Source organism: Ixodes scapularis, unplaced genomic scaffold (assembly GCF_016920785.2).
Source record: "Ixodes scapularis isolate PalLabHiFi unplaced genomic scaffold, ASM1692078v2 PGA_scaffold2__306_contigs__length_199485367, whole genome shotgun sequence".
In the NCBI taxonomy this organism is placed as follows: domain Eukaryota; kingdom Metazoa; phylum Arthropoda; class Arachnida; order Ixodida; family Ixodidae; genus Ixodes; species Ixodes scapularis.
In genome coordinates, this window is record NW_024609857.1 from 52,494,983 (window position 1) to 52,509,863 (window position 14,881).

Genomic DNA, 14,881 nt, shown 5'->3' on the forward strand with positions numbered 1-14,881 from the left:
TGAGACGTCGTACGAAACAAGATGTTCGCCACAGACATGATGATAAAATTACCCGAGGGCACGCTTCAAGCAAGTTTGCTTAATATCTACATATATGTGTGTGTTTGGAACATGTTGCAGACAGTTTTCCTGTGCTAAATGTAACAAAACCACATTATACAAGGAGGAAACACGCATCCGGCTGTGTCATGCAGGTTGCCTAATGGTTGATCCACTAGAAGCGTGAGCGCTGCTTTAAAAACACTAGCAGAACTTCGGTGGGCTTCGTGGACCGTTCAGACGCGAGTATTCAGAACCATGCACCCACGGGTGGTCCTGACCAACGCTGTGCGCGTGTTTTCCACGCAGCGGGAGGAACTGGGCACCGTCATGCTCAAGGACCTCACGGAAAGCGACGGCTCGCTTCGCTACAGCGACAAGTTCCACCGCTACGTGAACGAGTCCTACTCGGGGGCCCACGTCCCGCTGGAGATCTACGAAGAAGGTGTGTGCTCGCCGAGGCGTCCTGTGAGCGGAAGCTTCGCCTGAAGTCAGTGCACGTGCATGAGTTCCATCATAGTGTTCACGGTATTGAGTGCGGAGTTAACCTTCAAATTATTTGGTTAAGGTAACTATGGTCGGTGGGGTGAGTTCAATAATCATCTAAAGTGACACTAAACACAATTTCCATCCCTCTTTCTTTTTAATAAACATAGTTTGCAATCGCGGGAGGGTTTAGAAAGGTATCGTATTTTTCTTCGAAAGTTCTCAATAAGCTTCTTTATATGATTATTGGTAAGTGCTTTTAAAAAGCAAGGAAACAATACACACTACGTTTGTGTCGTTTTTAATTTATTTACGTTTTATACGGAGCCCCAGTCTGGCGAAGCGGTCAAATGATTCTTCATAATGTTCTCCGCCAGCAGAGAGCGCGATCCAGCACGTACTTTCACCGTGACTATGCGTGTAGTCATTTCGCAAATGATCGGCGGGCTGCTGTCTCTTTTTTTTTTTACATTTTGAATATTTTTTGCGAGCAGTTCTTATCCACTTTTCAATTTTAGGTCATCTCACCAGCGGTTTTTCAACTTTTGATCTTGTTTTAGTGTTTTTAAACGCTCTAAAACAAATCTCGGATTCATAACCTTATCTACAGCTTTTAAACGTTAGCAAAAAAAAAAAATTCTCGTCATGAACTGTATGCTGAAACTTTACTTTTTTGTCTTATAAAGTTTGTGTTATAAAATAAAAAGAAATGGAACAACACGAGATGAATCTCCAGGCACAGAATAAACTATATTTTACAATTTGTGTGATGACATACGTGCGATTTATTGTGTGTTGTGTCGTATATCTTGTTTGGACCCAGGTCCCAATGTTGTCCTTGCAGACGCCGAGGTTCTGAACGGGCTCAAGTGGTCTCAGGCCTTGGACGAGGCCTTCCGACAGAATGCCGGGAAGGACCCGGATCTGCTGTGGCAATACTTCGGCAGCGAAGTGGGATACATGAGGATGTTTCCGGGTGAGTGCGCGGAGATACATATTGCCTAACTTTTGCAAAACGTGCTCCTCCTTGCGCGGCTCCTAAACAAATTCTGGGAAATGGCTGCTTAGAACTGAATCTAGCAAACGACGGAGGCAACGACTTCCCTTTCGCTTTCTTTCGCTTTCTTTTGTACGCCAAAACATTCTAGGAAATGGCTGCATAGAACCGACTGTAGAAGACAACGGAGACAGTGGCTATTTCTATCGCTTTCTTCTTTTCTCCAAAAGGCATTCTGCAAAATGACTGTATAGAACCGACTCTTACAAACAACGGAGGCCACGGCTTCCCTCTCCCTTTCTCTCGCTTTTTTAAGTTCAACACCTCTTAAATAGGAAGAACGTAGAGGTGAAGTTTCTGCGTCACCTAAAAGAGTCAAACGTGGGGCAGCGATTGGACACGAGTGAAGCATCAGCTTACGACTTAGATTCGTGTCAAATCGGTGAGAACACGAGCCCCAGGCGAATTCTGACGCAGCAGTCATGTACAATTTTCGGGAACAAGGAGGACCATACAGAATGTTCGCACAATTCGCTGCGTGCTACGGGCGCAGCCTCTGAGAGGTTTTTGAGAATGGTGCGCTGACGCCTTGAAACTGAAAGCACTTGGGGTTCACAGCACAAAAGCAAAGGAAAAGGTTAGTCTGAGAGAAAGAGAGAGAGACAGCTGCGAATAGAATTTCTTGGATGTGCTTCTCGGCATGGGGTTTGATGGAATCGATATACAAATCAGGCTCCAGCCAAGAGCTTGAATGACTGCTGACTGTTGGCCAAGTTGGTACTGAATCTGCAAACATTGTCGCACTTACGAGGAGATCGAACTACAGGGGGTGCTATGTCCAGCTTGTTTTCTTTGGAGTTTTAAATAATTGGGGTTGTGTGTATATTTATACAGCGTGTCATCCATTTCAAAGTTGTGACGAGTCACTAGCTGTAGACGAGCAATTTAGACAGTGCAGTACGACCACTAGCCTGGAACTTTAACGTGCACCACGAAGCAGTGATATCCGAACGCACGCCGGTATGATGTTCATCCAGATCGAAACGGGCAGGGGTGGGGATTGAACCCAGGATTCCTGGGTTCTGCAGTGGCTGCGGTGGAGGCATTCTAACTGCACTTGTCAATTTAAGCTGAACTTGATCATAATTCCTCGCTAGTAATCTCTACGACCAAATGCAGATGGTCGTAATTCAGTAGGTCAATCAGCCGCTTACCTTTATGTAGAATATTTAATATTTCGAAGAATCCAGAATCGGCAAACCGAGGAGTGCTGTCATCGCGTTTGACGTTACCGGAAGTGTTTGAAGTTGAGTAGAAAGAAACAAAAATTGATATTTTGTGTTTTATTTTCCTTTCTTCTGTTCTGGGTCTCAGGGCTCTATTAAGAAGCAACCTGATTCGTCGCGTAAATCAGAGGATGGTATATTCGAGCAGTTTTTTTGTATACGTAGTTTCCAGCCATCATATGCGGAAAGCAAATATGTCAAGAACGTAAGGCGTATTTGGAGAATAAGAATGTGAAAGAGGATCACGCCAACCAAAGTGCAACATAGAGAACGCTCAGAGACCGCTGGATGACGAGGCAGCCTAGCGCCCGTCGCCATGGGTTGAGGTCGGGGAAAAACAAAAGCGCGTGGGCTCATCTGGAGGGTAAACCAAACGCACAAGGTACTCAAAAAGAAGATTAACTTGCACGCTGCATTCGTATTCATATTTCTGAAGATTAGATTCGCAGTGGTAGAAGCCTCTACCACCAAAATTTCTATCAGAACCACTATGCATATTAAATGGCGTGTAACAATATACAGTCAAAGATAACGCAGCAATTCGCTAGTGCCGTCATGTTTCCTATTCCTATCTATAAAGATATATCACCCAGGCCCACGCACCCCTGAAGGCAATTCAATGTAATCGCACTGTTCGTGCATCATCCCCGAGACAGCAGCTCTTCGTGGGCACAAGAAATAAATAGAGAAATTAATGAATGAATGAATGAACGAATATTACGATGATCGCGACAAAGTATCTAAAAAAAAGGAAAAGACCGAAACTTCTACTGAGGGTGCTCAGTCAACCTTGGCGTCTACGTGGAGCAGGATGTAATTCGTGCCGCGTGCCAAGGTAGAAGTTGAACCTTTTCGAATTGCGCACGCATAAGTAGTCACTACAACCCTCTTTTGGCACCGGAACCAAAAAGAAGCCGTCGTTCTGATACGCGCTGTGGTATTCCTCTTCTCCGTTTCCGCTTTCGTACATGCGGGAAAGGATATATATGCATTAAGGAGTCGACTCTTGCCACTGTGGGGCGTTATAATTCGACTATTAGCGCAGTCCAGTCAACGTATGCACCGACGCACATCTCCGAAGTTTCCAGCGCTGCTTTGATTCAAAACACCGCGAGGTGTAGACCGACTGCCTTGGCGCGTGAGGCTCTATGAAGCTACGAAATCGCTAAACACCGCTGACACGGGAAGAGTCGGAATACATGCGGCATGTACTCTTTTATTTGTAGAGAAACAGTTGATAGGTAATGCCCTATGACGATGATGATGATGGTGATGATAATGATGACAACGGCAATGACGACGATGACGACGACGACGACGATGATGATGATGTCTCTGGCTATCCTCGATTTGCCACGCAGTGCATCTGTGGCAAATCGCGAAGATTCGCGTTTATTCTTACTCAGGACATGACTTTTTTTTTTTTCATTTCGTCCTGCTTTTTTCTTTTCGAAAGTGCCTGTTTTTTCTCACCCCGAACGCGCGACGCTCAAACCTTCTGAGCCGAATTTTTGAGTTAGTGATAGTTTTGCCCTTCTCTCCAAAAACACTACGTCAAGAAAAAAGAAGATTAGCGCTGCAGATTTGGAAGTGGTCGTTCGGCTGCCGTGCTGAGACGTCTGGCTTTCTTTCTTCTCACAGAAGCTATCCAAGCTTGTTTCTTCGCAAGATACACCTAATCTGACAAAAATATTTTAACAAAATACACAAAATGTTCTTGTTACCGTAAAAATACATCGTGGAGCCACACGCGGAAGGGCGCTGACATTAGGACAAACAAAGTGATCGACGATGCAGTTCTTGCTTCCGCTAAAGCGTAGAAACAGCGGGCACGCCTATTTACTTTCTGACCAGACCGGGAGCCCAAGCAATGCGCTCTTTTTGCACAAGTACAGCAGCATTTGTTTGTACTTGTGATTTTTATCCAGAGGTGTAACGCATTTTTTTGTCAGGCATTCACGATACACTTCAGGTAATTTGAACGCCAGGAACAGACGCTTAATGTTCACTTCGAGGTACTACTACCAAGCTGTTTATTAAACGCACCTCACCTTTCGCTTAAAAATTAAAAGAGAAAGAAAAACAGTTTAAAAAAGGGGGGGGGGGGGGGGGGGAGCTGAGGACAAGATCAAAGCCTGAGGAACCCCAACAAGAAGGCAATCATGTATTTATCAGGATCAAATACATCATCATCATGATGCCTTTATTTATGGGCCCATGAACAACAATGATCTGTTAAAACAGTTGTCTCTAAAATCTCAAAAAAAAAACATTTTCATACATTTTTGTGTATATATATAAAACAGACGATTAAAACAGGGTAGGCACATCGTTCAGCTGCCTCATCAAATTATCATATTTTCAAAAAAATATCAAAATCTGTATGCCCAAAATTATTTAAATATGACTTATTTCTGGTTATAAATGATAACGTATGTTGATTATGAGGGTAAAAGGTAAGAGCACTTTTACGTAAACGAGCAAGTACATTGAAGTTCACTGTGCACAAAAGATCGGAGTTTATAGCACCGTGAATTATTTTGTACAAAAAAGCAACATCACGTGACGGCCTTTTGTTGAGTAGTACTTTAAGATCTCGCTTGTCCACTGGGCGTTTATAACTATAAAAGTATATTCAGTCAAAATGTGTCATAGACTAAACGAACAAAACGTCGCTGAATAGATTATATTCGAGCCGTATCAGATGCACTGGGCAAACTCCATTCTATGAAACCAAGCTCGAGCCTACATCAGAGGAGGGTTGAGGATGAACAAAGTATGCATGCTACATTGACAAAGTTTCGAGTTATGCGAAAGATTAAACCCAACATTTCAATTGCAGAACAGAAAATTTTAGTGTCCTTGCAGCCGAAGGAAAAGGACTATCCAAAAACGCTCCAAGATTATGAATCATTGACACACAAGAAATAGTCTTCCTGTCAAGTGCATACCAATGAAGAATTACTTTTTATCTTTTTACAAACCGACAAAACATTAATTATATCTAGATTAATTAATTAAAAAAATTTGCCGAACACCAATCTAGTTTACGCGAGGCATCGCCCGGCAGACACCTGCAATCATCAAACGAGCGAATTCTAGAAGAAAAAAAAAATTCATCATCAAATACGAAGATATTGGAGTTTATTGCACATGTGGCAGTGCCGTTGATAAAAACAAGAAATAAAAGAGGTCCCAAATGCGAGCCCTGTGGTACTCCTGATGGCGGGCAAAAGGGGTTTGAAAAGCTATTTAAAACACGCACAACAAATTGGCGGCAAGTCAGATAGCTATCAACCACATTAAGATGATTGGTAAAAACCTATTCAGTGAAAATTTATGTAAAAGCAAAGCATGATTCACCTTATTGAACGCCTTCGATAGCTCAAAATAAACAACATGAAGTTGACCACTATTTAAACCACGAGGCACTGGATAATCTAGTAAGCTACACAGTATGTCCTTAAGGAACGACCCTTAAAGGGGTAAGGGGTACCTTGGAGTTTTCTTCACTGTGCCCGATTCGCTTTGAAAATTGCTAAACACACCAACAAACATCGCTGAAGTAGTAACTCAAAGATTGGACCAAAATATGTTTTTTCGCGAAGTTATATAGAATTTATAATTTTGGTCCTCGCCGTGCTTTTCAAAGTGAAAATCTCTACGGGCAACAATAAAAAAATTACGACAGCGGAAGGCAGGAGTTAACTCTTTAGACTGTAGACTCTGTTCCAAACTGATTACAAGCAGATTCATGGTGTCAATTGAAGGTTTTGGAAGCTCACTCCAGTACCCGCGCAGCAGTACGAAACAAATGCTCGGCACAGTTTATTGTTTAGATTGCCTGCTCGACCTGCAAGCCTGCCTTCCCCTGACTTCAAGGCACTGAAAGGCGCACCTATGTATGAATGCTGGTTTTGGTATCATTTTCACTTGCCGATTTCTCAATAACTACTTTGAATATTGCGATACAAATTAGCTTACCTAAAAGGGTAAAGACCGGTGATTTTGAAGATGTAGTTAGTTGGGGTAGCTCAAAATATCACCGAAGTACCATTTTAAGAAAACCATGTTAATGGGAATTAATACGTTGTTTGAGATAAAAAGACGGGTTCATGCTTTAGAATCTCGAATACATATGAAAGAAGACGAAGGAAAGATACAGGACGATATTGATTTACGGAAGAAGTATCCCCCGCCTTATGTGTAGGAACAACAATGAACTCTTTCCACTGATGGTACATATATGTTCTAATATTGGAGCGAATGAGTTTAAATAGCCTTTAAAAAAACTATTTGGAATAGAATCGGAGCCAAATGATAATTTTGGATTTACATTTTTTATAGCGTTTATGATGTTGGAAACCGTAACTTAGCTAGCCGTAAAAACATCTGAGTGTATATACTCATTAGAAGATCCCCAACCTTGAAACACATCTGAAGAAGAGGAACTACTGAAGTGCCTCGAAAATAAGTGAGCAACGTCTTTCGGATTAGGTAGCTACCGCGAATCATTTCTTAAGTAGATATACTCTACACTATCTATCGTGTGTCAACTGGCAAACTTCCAAAAATGCATCTGGTTTGCGTAACAGACTATAGTTCCCCTACTTTTAAATGAACACGCTCGTCATGTATAAGCAACTTTTTCACGAGTGCGCGATAAAAACTTAACCTAGGTACCACGATTCCTATCCGTATCTTTTGTATATTTCGTGACAGTGTTGTTTTTTTGTGTTTTTTTTGTGCATATAGTAGAACAGATTTTTAGAATAACACGAGGAATACTTTTTCTTTAAGTTTCAAAAAATGCTTTGGAACAAATTGATCAATTCCACCTTTTACTACAGGGGTGAAGAATTTTACCAGTGAATCAACCGAACCACTTTTTTAAGTGGGTGGCCCAGTCAAACTATTAAAAAAAACTCATAAAAGCATAGAAAATCTCAAGTGCTGAACGCCTAATACACGCAGCTTTGAAAATCTACTGGTTTCAAGGAACCATAGAAAGGATCCTTGCACCGCGGTGTGACGTTGGACTTCCAGACCTCAATGATGATTCTTTCCAGGATACTAATCGTTTACTATTTTGTTAAAATACCTGAGACTGGGTGAGAAATTTTTTAAACAATCAAAAGTAGAAGACACAGGGAGCGAACTCAGTCAGACGACTTCAGACCCTTATTTAAAAAAAAAAAAAGAATTATAAGTTATGAAAGTAAAATTACTCAACAAAAATTGGTTATAGGCATTGTGACGTATGTAAAACGTATGTACGTTTTATGCCAATCGAGTGGGGGTTCTTCTTTGTCCTTTTGTTTTGCTTTTTTCGGCGAACGTATTGCAACGACTCGTAAATCTTGCGTTTCCGGTGCTCATCTCTTGCTTTTGTTGTCTGTTTCAAATCACGTGATTTGTCAAAACAATAGTTAAGTTTTTTTTTTTGTTTTTTTTTAATCTGCAGTATAAAAGATACAGCAAGACTGATTCATCTTCGGCCCCGAAAAACAAAAACTACGCAAACCACAATAAAAAAAAAAGTCACAGTTTAAAGTCAGCAAATTGGAGGGAGGGGGGAAACCATTACAAAAATTAATACTAGCATTTATGATTAGCTTGCTATCTTTTCGATTAATCTCCGATGTGTCAGTTTAGTTTTATTTTATTTATTTATTTTTTTTTGAGAATGACATGTTCTCTAATCATTAAATAGAAGGAATAAATGAAGCGTGTTAGGGTAGTTAGTAAAAGAGAAAGAAAGAAAAATAAAGCACACAACGCAACAACAAACTTACATACACGGATCTTTCAACTAGCAAAATCATATTTATTGATGTGAAACGCAATATACCGATCTCATTCAACGTTCGGCGCATGCGTGACGCCGCCATGACTTTACTTCACAGGAGGCAATCACTAGTGCACGAGAGGGCTCGTGCCGGCACGTGCTCTATTCACGCGCAGAGCTCCAGCGAGGTTTTCGCACGCGCAGAAAGACTAAAGTTCCCTCGGTGCATTGCGGCAGCGTTGGCGCAGTCAAAGTGGCTGGCGAGATCGGTCTATTGAAAGGCATGCCACGGCCACTCGATTAGGACTCCCCTTGGGATCGGCCTGCCGTATGCCGCACTTCGCCGGTGAGAGCGATAGTTCTACTTTACCCCACAGCGCCAGCCGTGGCGCTCGTTAAGGGGTATTCACACGAGGGAGAAATCCCGGGGATTTCTCCCCGGCACGCGCATCCAACGACGAAAACGTCAGGCTTTGCGATGTGCAAAAGCCTCGCGTTTTTATCTCGTGATGCGCGCGTGCCGGGGAGAAATCCCCGGGTTTTCTCCCTCGTGTGAATACCCCTTTATCGGTGAAAGATACCTTTCGGGGGAGCATATCGCGTTTCACGTTAGTGTGTACTTGTTAGCCGCGCGTGTTAAAAGCGCGAGATAGTTGCTTCGAAGGAAGCCTCGGCGGCTGCACGAGCGCTCTTGCAGCGAGTGCTCCAGTCAAGGCAGTAAAGGCTAGCCGCTCGCGCTAGCACAGCGTTCGCGGTTAGTCCATGCTAAGGTAAGACGAAATATAGTGAGAGAGGAGCAGTACGGCCCGGCCCGGCCCGGTGTGCCTATTTAGATTTTTTATTTTTTTCGTGCGGCCGCAAGTCTAAATTGAAACGAGTGGCAGATTGCATGAATGATGTGACAAATTTGTTTAGAAAAAAAGCGCATGATTCTTTCTGCGAAAAGCTCACTCAGCTGCAGGCTGCGCGTTAAAGCTGGATTCTGCTGGCAGTATGAGCGAATTGTCGTTTTCTTGTTCCCGTAACTGTTGCCCCCATTTCCTTTTACCACTGTAATATAGGAGTTATAGTTGGATGTAGACCTTTTCTGCAAGTGCGCCGCCATCTTGAATTGACGTCACTTCCAGTATGGGCGAAAACATTGTTTTGCTTTTGCCACGCCAATGGAAGGCATTAAGGATATAAGCGTAACTGTCAAACTTTCTCGTTTTGCCTCCCCATTATTTTTTTACTATTTGCAGGTTGAAACGTCGGATTATTTTTTCGTCGCCCATACCAGATACGCCTATTAGGTGGCTGAGGACGAGAGTAAACAGAAAAGTTCTATAGCTAGGCCGTATGATTTCCGGTTTTAACCGACGCTCGAGCACGCGCGAGCCGTGCCTTTTATTTATCTGTGAAGGACAATATAAAATCGGATTCCGTGTGCATAACTTCAGCAATATAAACTTCATTGTTCACAAAAAACAGACCAAGGGAGTCATATAGTTCACAAGCGGAGTACCTTTCGGGAAAGAGGCTTCCGCGAAAGCCTCAATATATTCTCTAGTGGGCTGTTTAGGTCACCAGCCCAGTTTGCCAAAAAAGGTCTGAGGAGTTTTCTGAGAAAGAGATCGCAGAGCTCTTCGCTGTGGTAGGGGTCTCGGCAGTTAACACACCACATCAGCGGGCAGTCCATAAGGTGTGGAAGTACAGCGCTCCGAGAGGACCTTGCAAATCCTTCCACAACCACGAATCTCTGCCGACTGTAGAGTCCTCTCGACAGAGGTGCAGACGAGCTTCCCCAGCCAGACAGCTTCAGGTCGTGGATAGATGAGTCCTCCTTGGTCAAGGCCAACACAAACCACACACGCGAGCGCAGAGTGGCACTACGATATTTTCGCCGAGCACAGCGGTGCATAGGTGGGGGTAAAGTGAGTTTTGCTGCCTTCTGCAACCGCGGCAGCGCCTCGGTATCGGCGAAGCCAATGACAGGCAGATATTTTATATGCGTAGCGGAGCAAGAGCGCGTTGGGCGCCTTCTCTATACTCCGTTTCACCTTATGTTGTACCGCAGCGAAGGCTGGAAGCGCGATCTCATAGCGTTGACACCTGCCCTTACTGCACGAGAGCTTGTGCCGCCGAGATCTGCCCCAGAGAAAGGAGCTCGCGCTTACAGCCTTTCCTGCGGTACACTGGGTGAAAGAGAGTATAGCTTTCAGCCCACAAGACCGCTCACCGATGTGCAGCGCCCCCACGGAAAATGGGAGAAGTTCTCTTCTCACGCGCGCTCTTTTGTTTTCGGAAAGACATCGGCAGGCCGCACCAACAGGGGGATCGAGTGGCCGTGGGCATGCGCACTGATCTCTATTGTAGTAGGCTGGATTGCGGACCGCGGCCTCGGCAGCTGGGGCCGAGTGTCGTCACCGGCGGCCATTGATTGACACCAGCCAATGCATGGGACTCTATGGGAAGAACGAGAAAAAGTGACGTTTTCCGCCGTTTCTAAGCTGTTTCTAAGGCACTGAAACATTTTTGGATGCTTTTCGATAATCCCGTCAAATAGCTTGAGTACAAACATTAAAACTGACAGCCGTCGCAGTTCTTCTAAATAAATATTTTGAGGTCAAGAGTGACTCCGCTGTAGTGCAGCTCAATGAGGCGAGAGTTACCTGGAGTTACCGCCGAGTCGGTGGCGGTTTCGTTGAGTTGGGTTTAGCAGACGACAAGCTCGAAGGCTTTGCTACGCGGAATTCGCTCTCTCCCGGAAAGCAGCTGTCGAGATGGAACTTATTTGTCATTCATCAACTTCTGGGCTTCCCTGAGGACGGTCCTATTGACGTCAAGTTCCTTTGTTTACTCCACTACGAGAGCAAGCTCGCCAGCTCAGCCGTTGGTGCTCCGGTATATTTCATTTTTTTATTCGGCGACCGGACGTTTGAGAAATACCGATTCAATCTCCAAACATCCGACATAAGGATCGCAGTGCGCCATAAAATACTCGCCTCCGAGCACAGCGTACATGCTTCAGTATGCTTACTTTTGTGCGTTTCTCCCATAGACCTGCGTGTATTGCCTGGTGTCAAGCAATGGCCGCCGGTGGCGACACCAACGGGCTCCCGATCCGCGATCCAGCCTACTAAAATAGAGATCAGTGGGCATGCGCAATTTAGGTCACTACCAAGATATTTTGGCGGTTTGATACTTTAGACCCATGTTACGGATAAAAAAAGCAGGACCCGGGATGGCCAAAAAAAAACATGCTTTTCTTGCAAGGCTCGTCAAATTATGAGGCGCTGGAGAAATGCAGCCTTCTGCGTTAAGTCCTTATTTCGAACTCTTTTTGTTCGCCTTCCGCCCATTGAAACACATGCGGGAAGGGCCTTAGAACGCACCTGGTATCGCTGCGCCGCAGCGTTCTTCCGCAACATAAAGTTCGTCTGCTTTCCTCGCCGTCACCATGGCAACGAGCGCCAAATGAATAGAAGCATGCACGGTACCGCCGCGTGAAGCTAGCAACAGCTGATGCCATTTTACGAACGCCGTCTGCTAGCCAAAGCCGAACGCGGTGTCAGATCAACCACCTCCGCCGGTGCGCCGCTAGCAAGGACGACGAAGCTGAGACACGCCGACGGCGATCGAGCAAGCAACTACACCGCGGGACGACTGCAACGGCGGCATTTATTCGGATCAAAGGCCGCCTTCGCCGGTGCGGTGCTAGCAAAGACGACGAAGCTGAGGCACGCCGACGGCGAATGGGCGAGCAACAGCATCGCGGGACGACTGCAACTGCGGCATTTATTCGGATCAAAGGCGGGAAATAAGCAAGAACAATTTTTATTTGAATCATAACACCCGATATCCAAGTTGGGGACCCCATACCTTTGCTGGGTCTGTCCTGTGAACTTTTTACAGAGACACGGGGTGCCGCATTCATAACACAGCTCCGTTTGCAAAATATGGGGGCCCTGAAAAGGATACCGTTTAGACCGCTACCAGAACCTATGACTGACGTAACGAGCACTTGACGAGCGGTTGGCGCATAAGTCGTCTTTATGCACACAGGCGGGTGACGGGCTCAGCGCAGCGGATCCCTCGAAGTCACCGCGGCCGTCAGAATCCTCGCCCTGTCCCCTGTCTGCGTCGGGGCTCCAGATTTTGGCGGCCGCGGCGACGAACGACTGGAATCTATCAGTGTTTCCGCGCGCCTTGTCTCTCCTCCAAAACATGAACTTTGCAAGGTGACCAGTGAAATGGTGGCTCTCGCGCCGTCCAGATGGAAGAGAGTTTTTGACGTGTGCCCAGGCGCAATCCACCGTATTGGTGTGCGCTCCAGTGTTCGCGTCGACAAAGTGCAGCTTGTGGTTGACGGTGAGGTGCGTGAAGCGAGCGTCATTTGCAAGCTTGCGATAGCCAGCATAACAATCAGCGATTATTCTTGTTTCAGGGCGGACCCACTCGGCTATTAGCCCTTGCAGGGTTTTAGCGTCACGGGTCTCCACGGGAACAAGAGAGCAGCACCCACTGCAACGCGCCACACCGCCGAAAACCCACTGGCCAGGCCTTAAATACCCGCGATGGTACTTGTGCCGACCGAACATACTCTCGTCTAGTTCTACAGTCACGCCTTTGCCACCAATCATGTCTGAATGCTTAAAGACGGCATTTACCACAACCTCCCGACAAACGCTCGCCCAATCAGTTATTGTCTTACTTGCGATATCAGCCTCCCGCTGAATGACGGCGCACGGTAGGTTCCGGCTTTCGGAGGATGATTTTCATGAGTTGGAGAAGCGTCAGGTGCGATCCTTCAAAAAAGAAACCGCTCCGTACCGAGACCTCGCCCCGGTACTGAACTTTGACCGGCTTCCTCTTGGATACCTCACGAGTCATCCACACACCGCAACCCCCCCCCCCCCCCCCCCCCCGTGTTGCCATCCGCAGATCTAGCGCGGACTTGCAGCTTGTCATAGCATTTTCGCACTCTGGACACGCACGAAAACCCAGGAGCCAGGAGCAGGCCAACGCGCTAAAGCAAATGAATTGCTTCAAGAGGGTCTTTCATGGCGCCATGAAGACGGCACAAGTTGAACGCAATGTCACTGCGATGCTCGCCTCTGGAAGAATAAAGCGCCGAGGGGGAACTGCGCGCTTCTTTGCATTTATTATTTTTATTTCATCCGCCATTTTATACCTCGTGACACAATTCTAACAAACTCATTGGTTGATCGGTCGGACCACACCATCGCGTGACAAAACAAACGCCAAACGTATGTCCACAGACGGCATCGTCACAGAGAAGGGAGCAGTCGAACCCAGCAACAAAATGAAGTAACAAAGCGAATAAAAAAAAATAAGAAGGGAGCCGTTGGAGTTTCCCACGGCGTGTTCTTTGATGAGAGGAGCTGCTCTGGCCAGAGCGGCCAGAGCAGCCATGCTGCTGTGGCTGCTCGGAATATTGCTTTTTTATTCTTTTTTTTTTACTCTACAGGGTGCCACAACCATTATTTGAAGCTGATTTGTTAAATTAATAACAACAACGCGTTGGAACGGAGGAGGTAGAGAGTCGTGGCGTCAGAATTTGACGTGGTAGAAAAGAAAAGAAATTAACGAATGCACAATACATACCGTATGCCAAGACCGTTATACTCCGCACTTGGCGAGGCCTTATGACGCAGCCGACGACCGTTAGGCTATTTATTTTGTTTCTTTATATTTTTTATCGTGACGACTACTCCACTGTGCCTCGGAGTCTCCAGCGGAGATCCGACAGGTTTTAGTAATTATTATTGTCGTTTGAAGGGCACTCTTTCTATGCTGCTTCGTTCCTGACGCCATAAAAATATTCTTTCTGTTTAGATTATAGGCGCGAAAAATCCACACTGGCTGGGGCCTGAGTAACAACTCTGCATTACTCAGGCTCTAGTCCGTGTGGATTTTTCGCGCCTGCAATCTAAAAAGAAAGAATGGCACACACACACATCAGACGCCGACGTGTTTTTGTATCGCTTTCAAAACGATACACTGATACCGCCAAGTGTTCCCCGCCCAGGATTTTGGTGACATTAAATACTCTACTTGTATCCCTTACTCCCTCCCTGTCTTGCGGCGCATTTTCTCAAAAGTGGTCTATGGTCCAGCAGTTGCAGCGTTGTTCTCGTGTCTTCTCGTTGGGTGCTTATTTGACGCATGCACACAAAAGATGCCAATAATGAAGCTAAATATTCGTACTTATCAATTATTGGACTAATTTTATTGGACTAATTGTATCCACAAACCAATCCGACCATGAACTAAACTTTTTTT

The 14,881-nt window shown here is 45.4% G+C and overlaps 1 protein-coding gene across 1 annotated transcript in view; it reads left to right on the forward strand.

Moving 5' to 3' along the window:
- The window catches only part of LOC115310117 (voltage-dependent calcium channel subunit alpha-2/delta-1), a 405,214-nt gene that overhangs the window by 316,670 nt on the left and 73,663 nt on the right, over positions 1–14,881 (forward strand). Inside the window, exons 5-6 of the mRNA XM_042291392.1 lie at positions 349–484; positions 1,370–1,501. Of these exons, the coding sequence (XP_042147326.1) occupies positions 349–484; positions 1,370–1,501 (268 nt within the window). The remainder of the gene's footprint in view (positions 1–348; positions 485–1,369; positions 1,502–14,881) is intronic.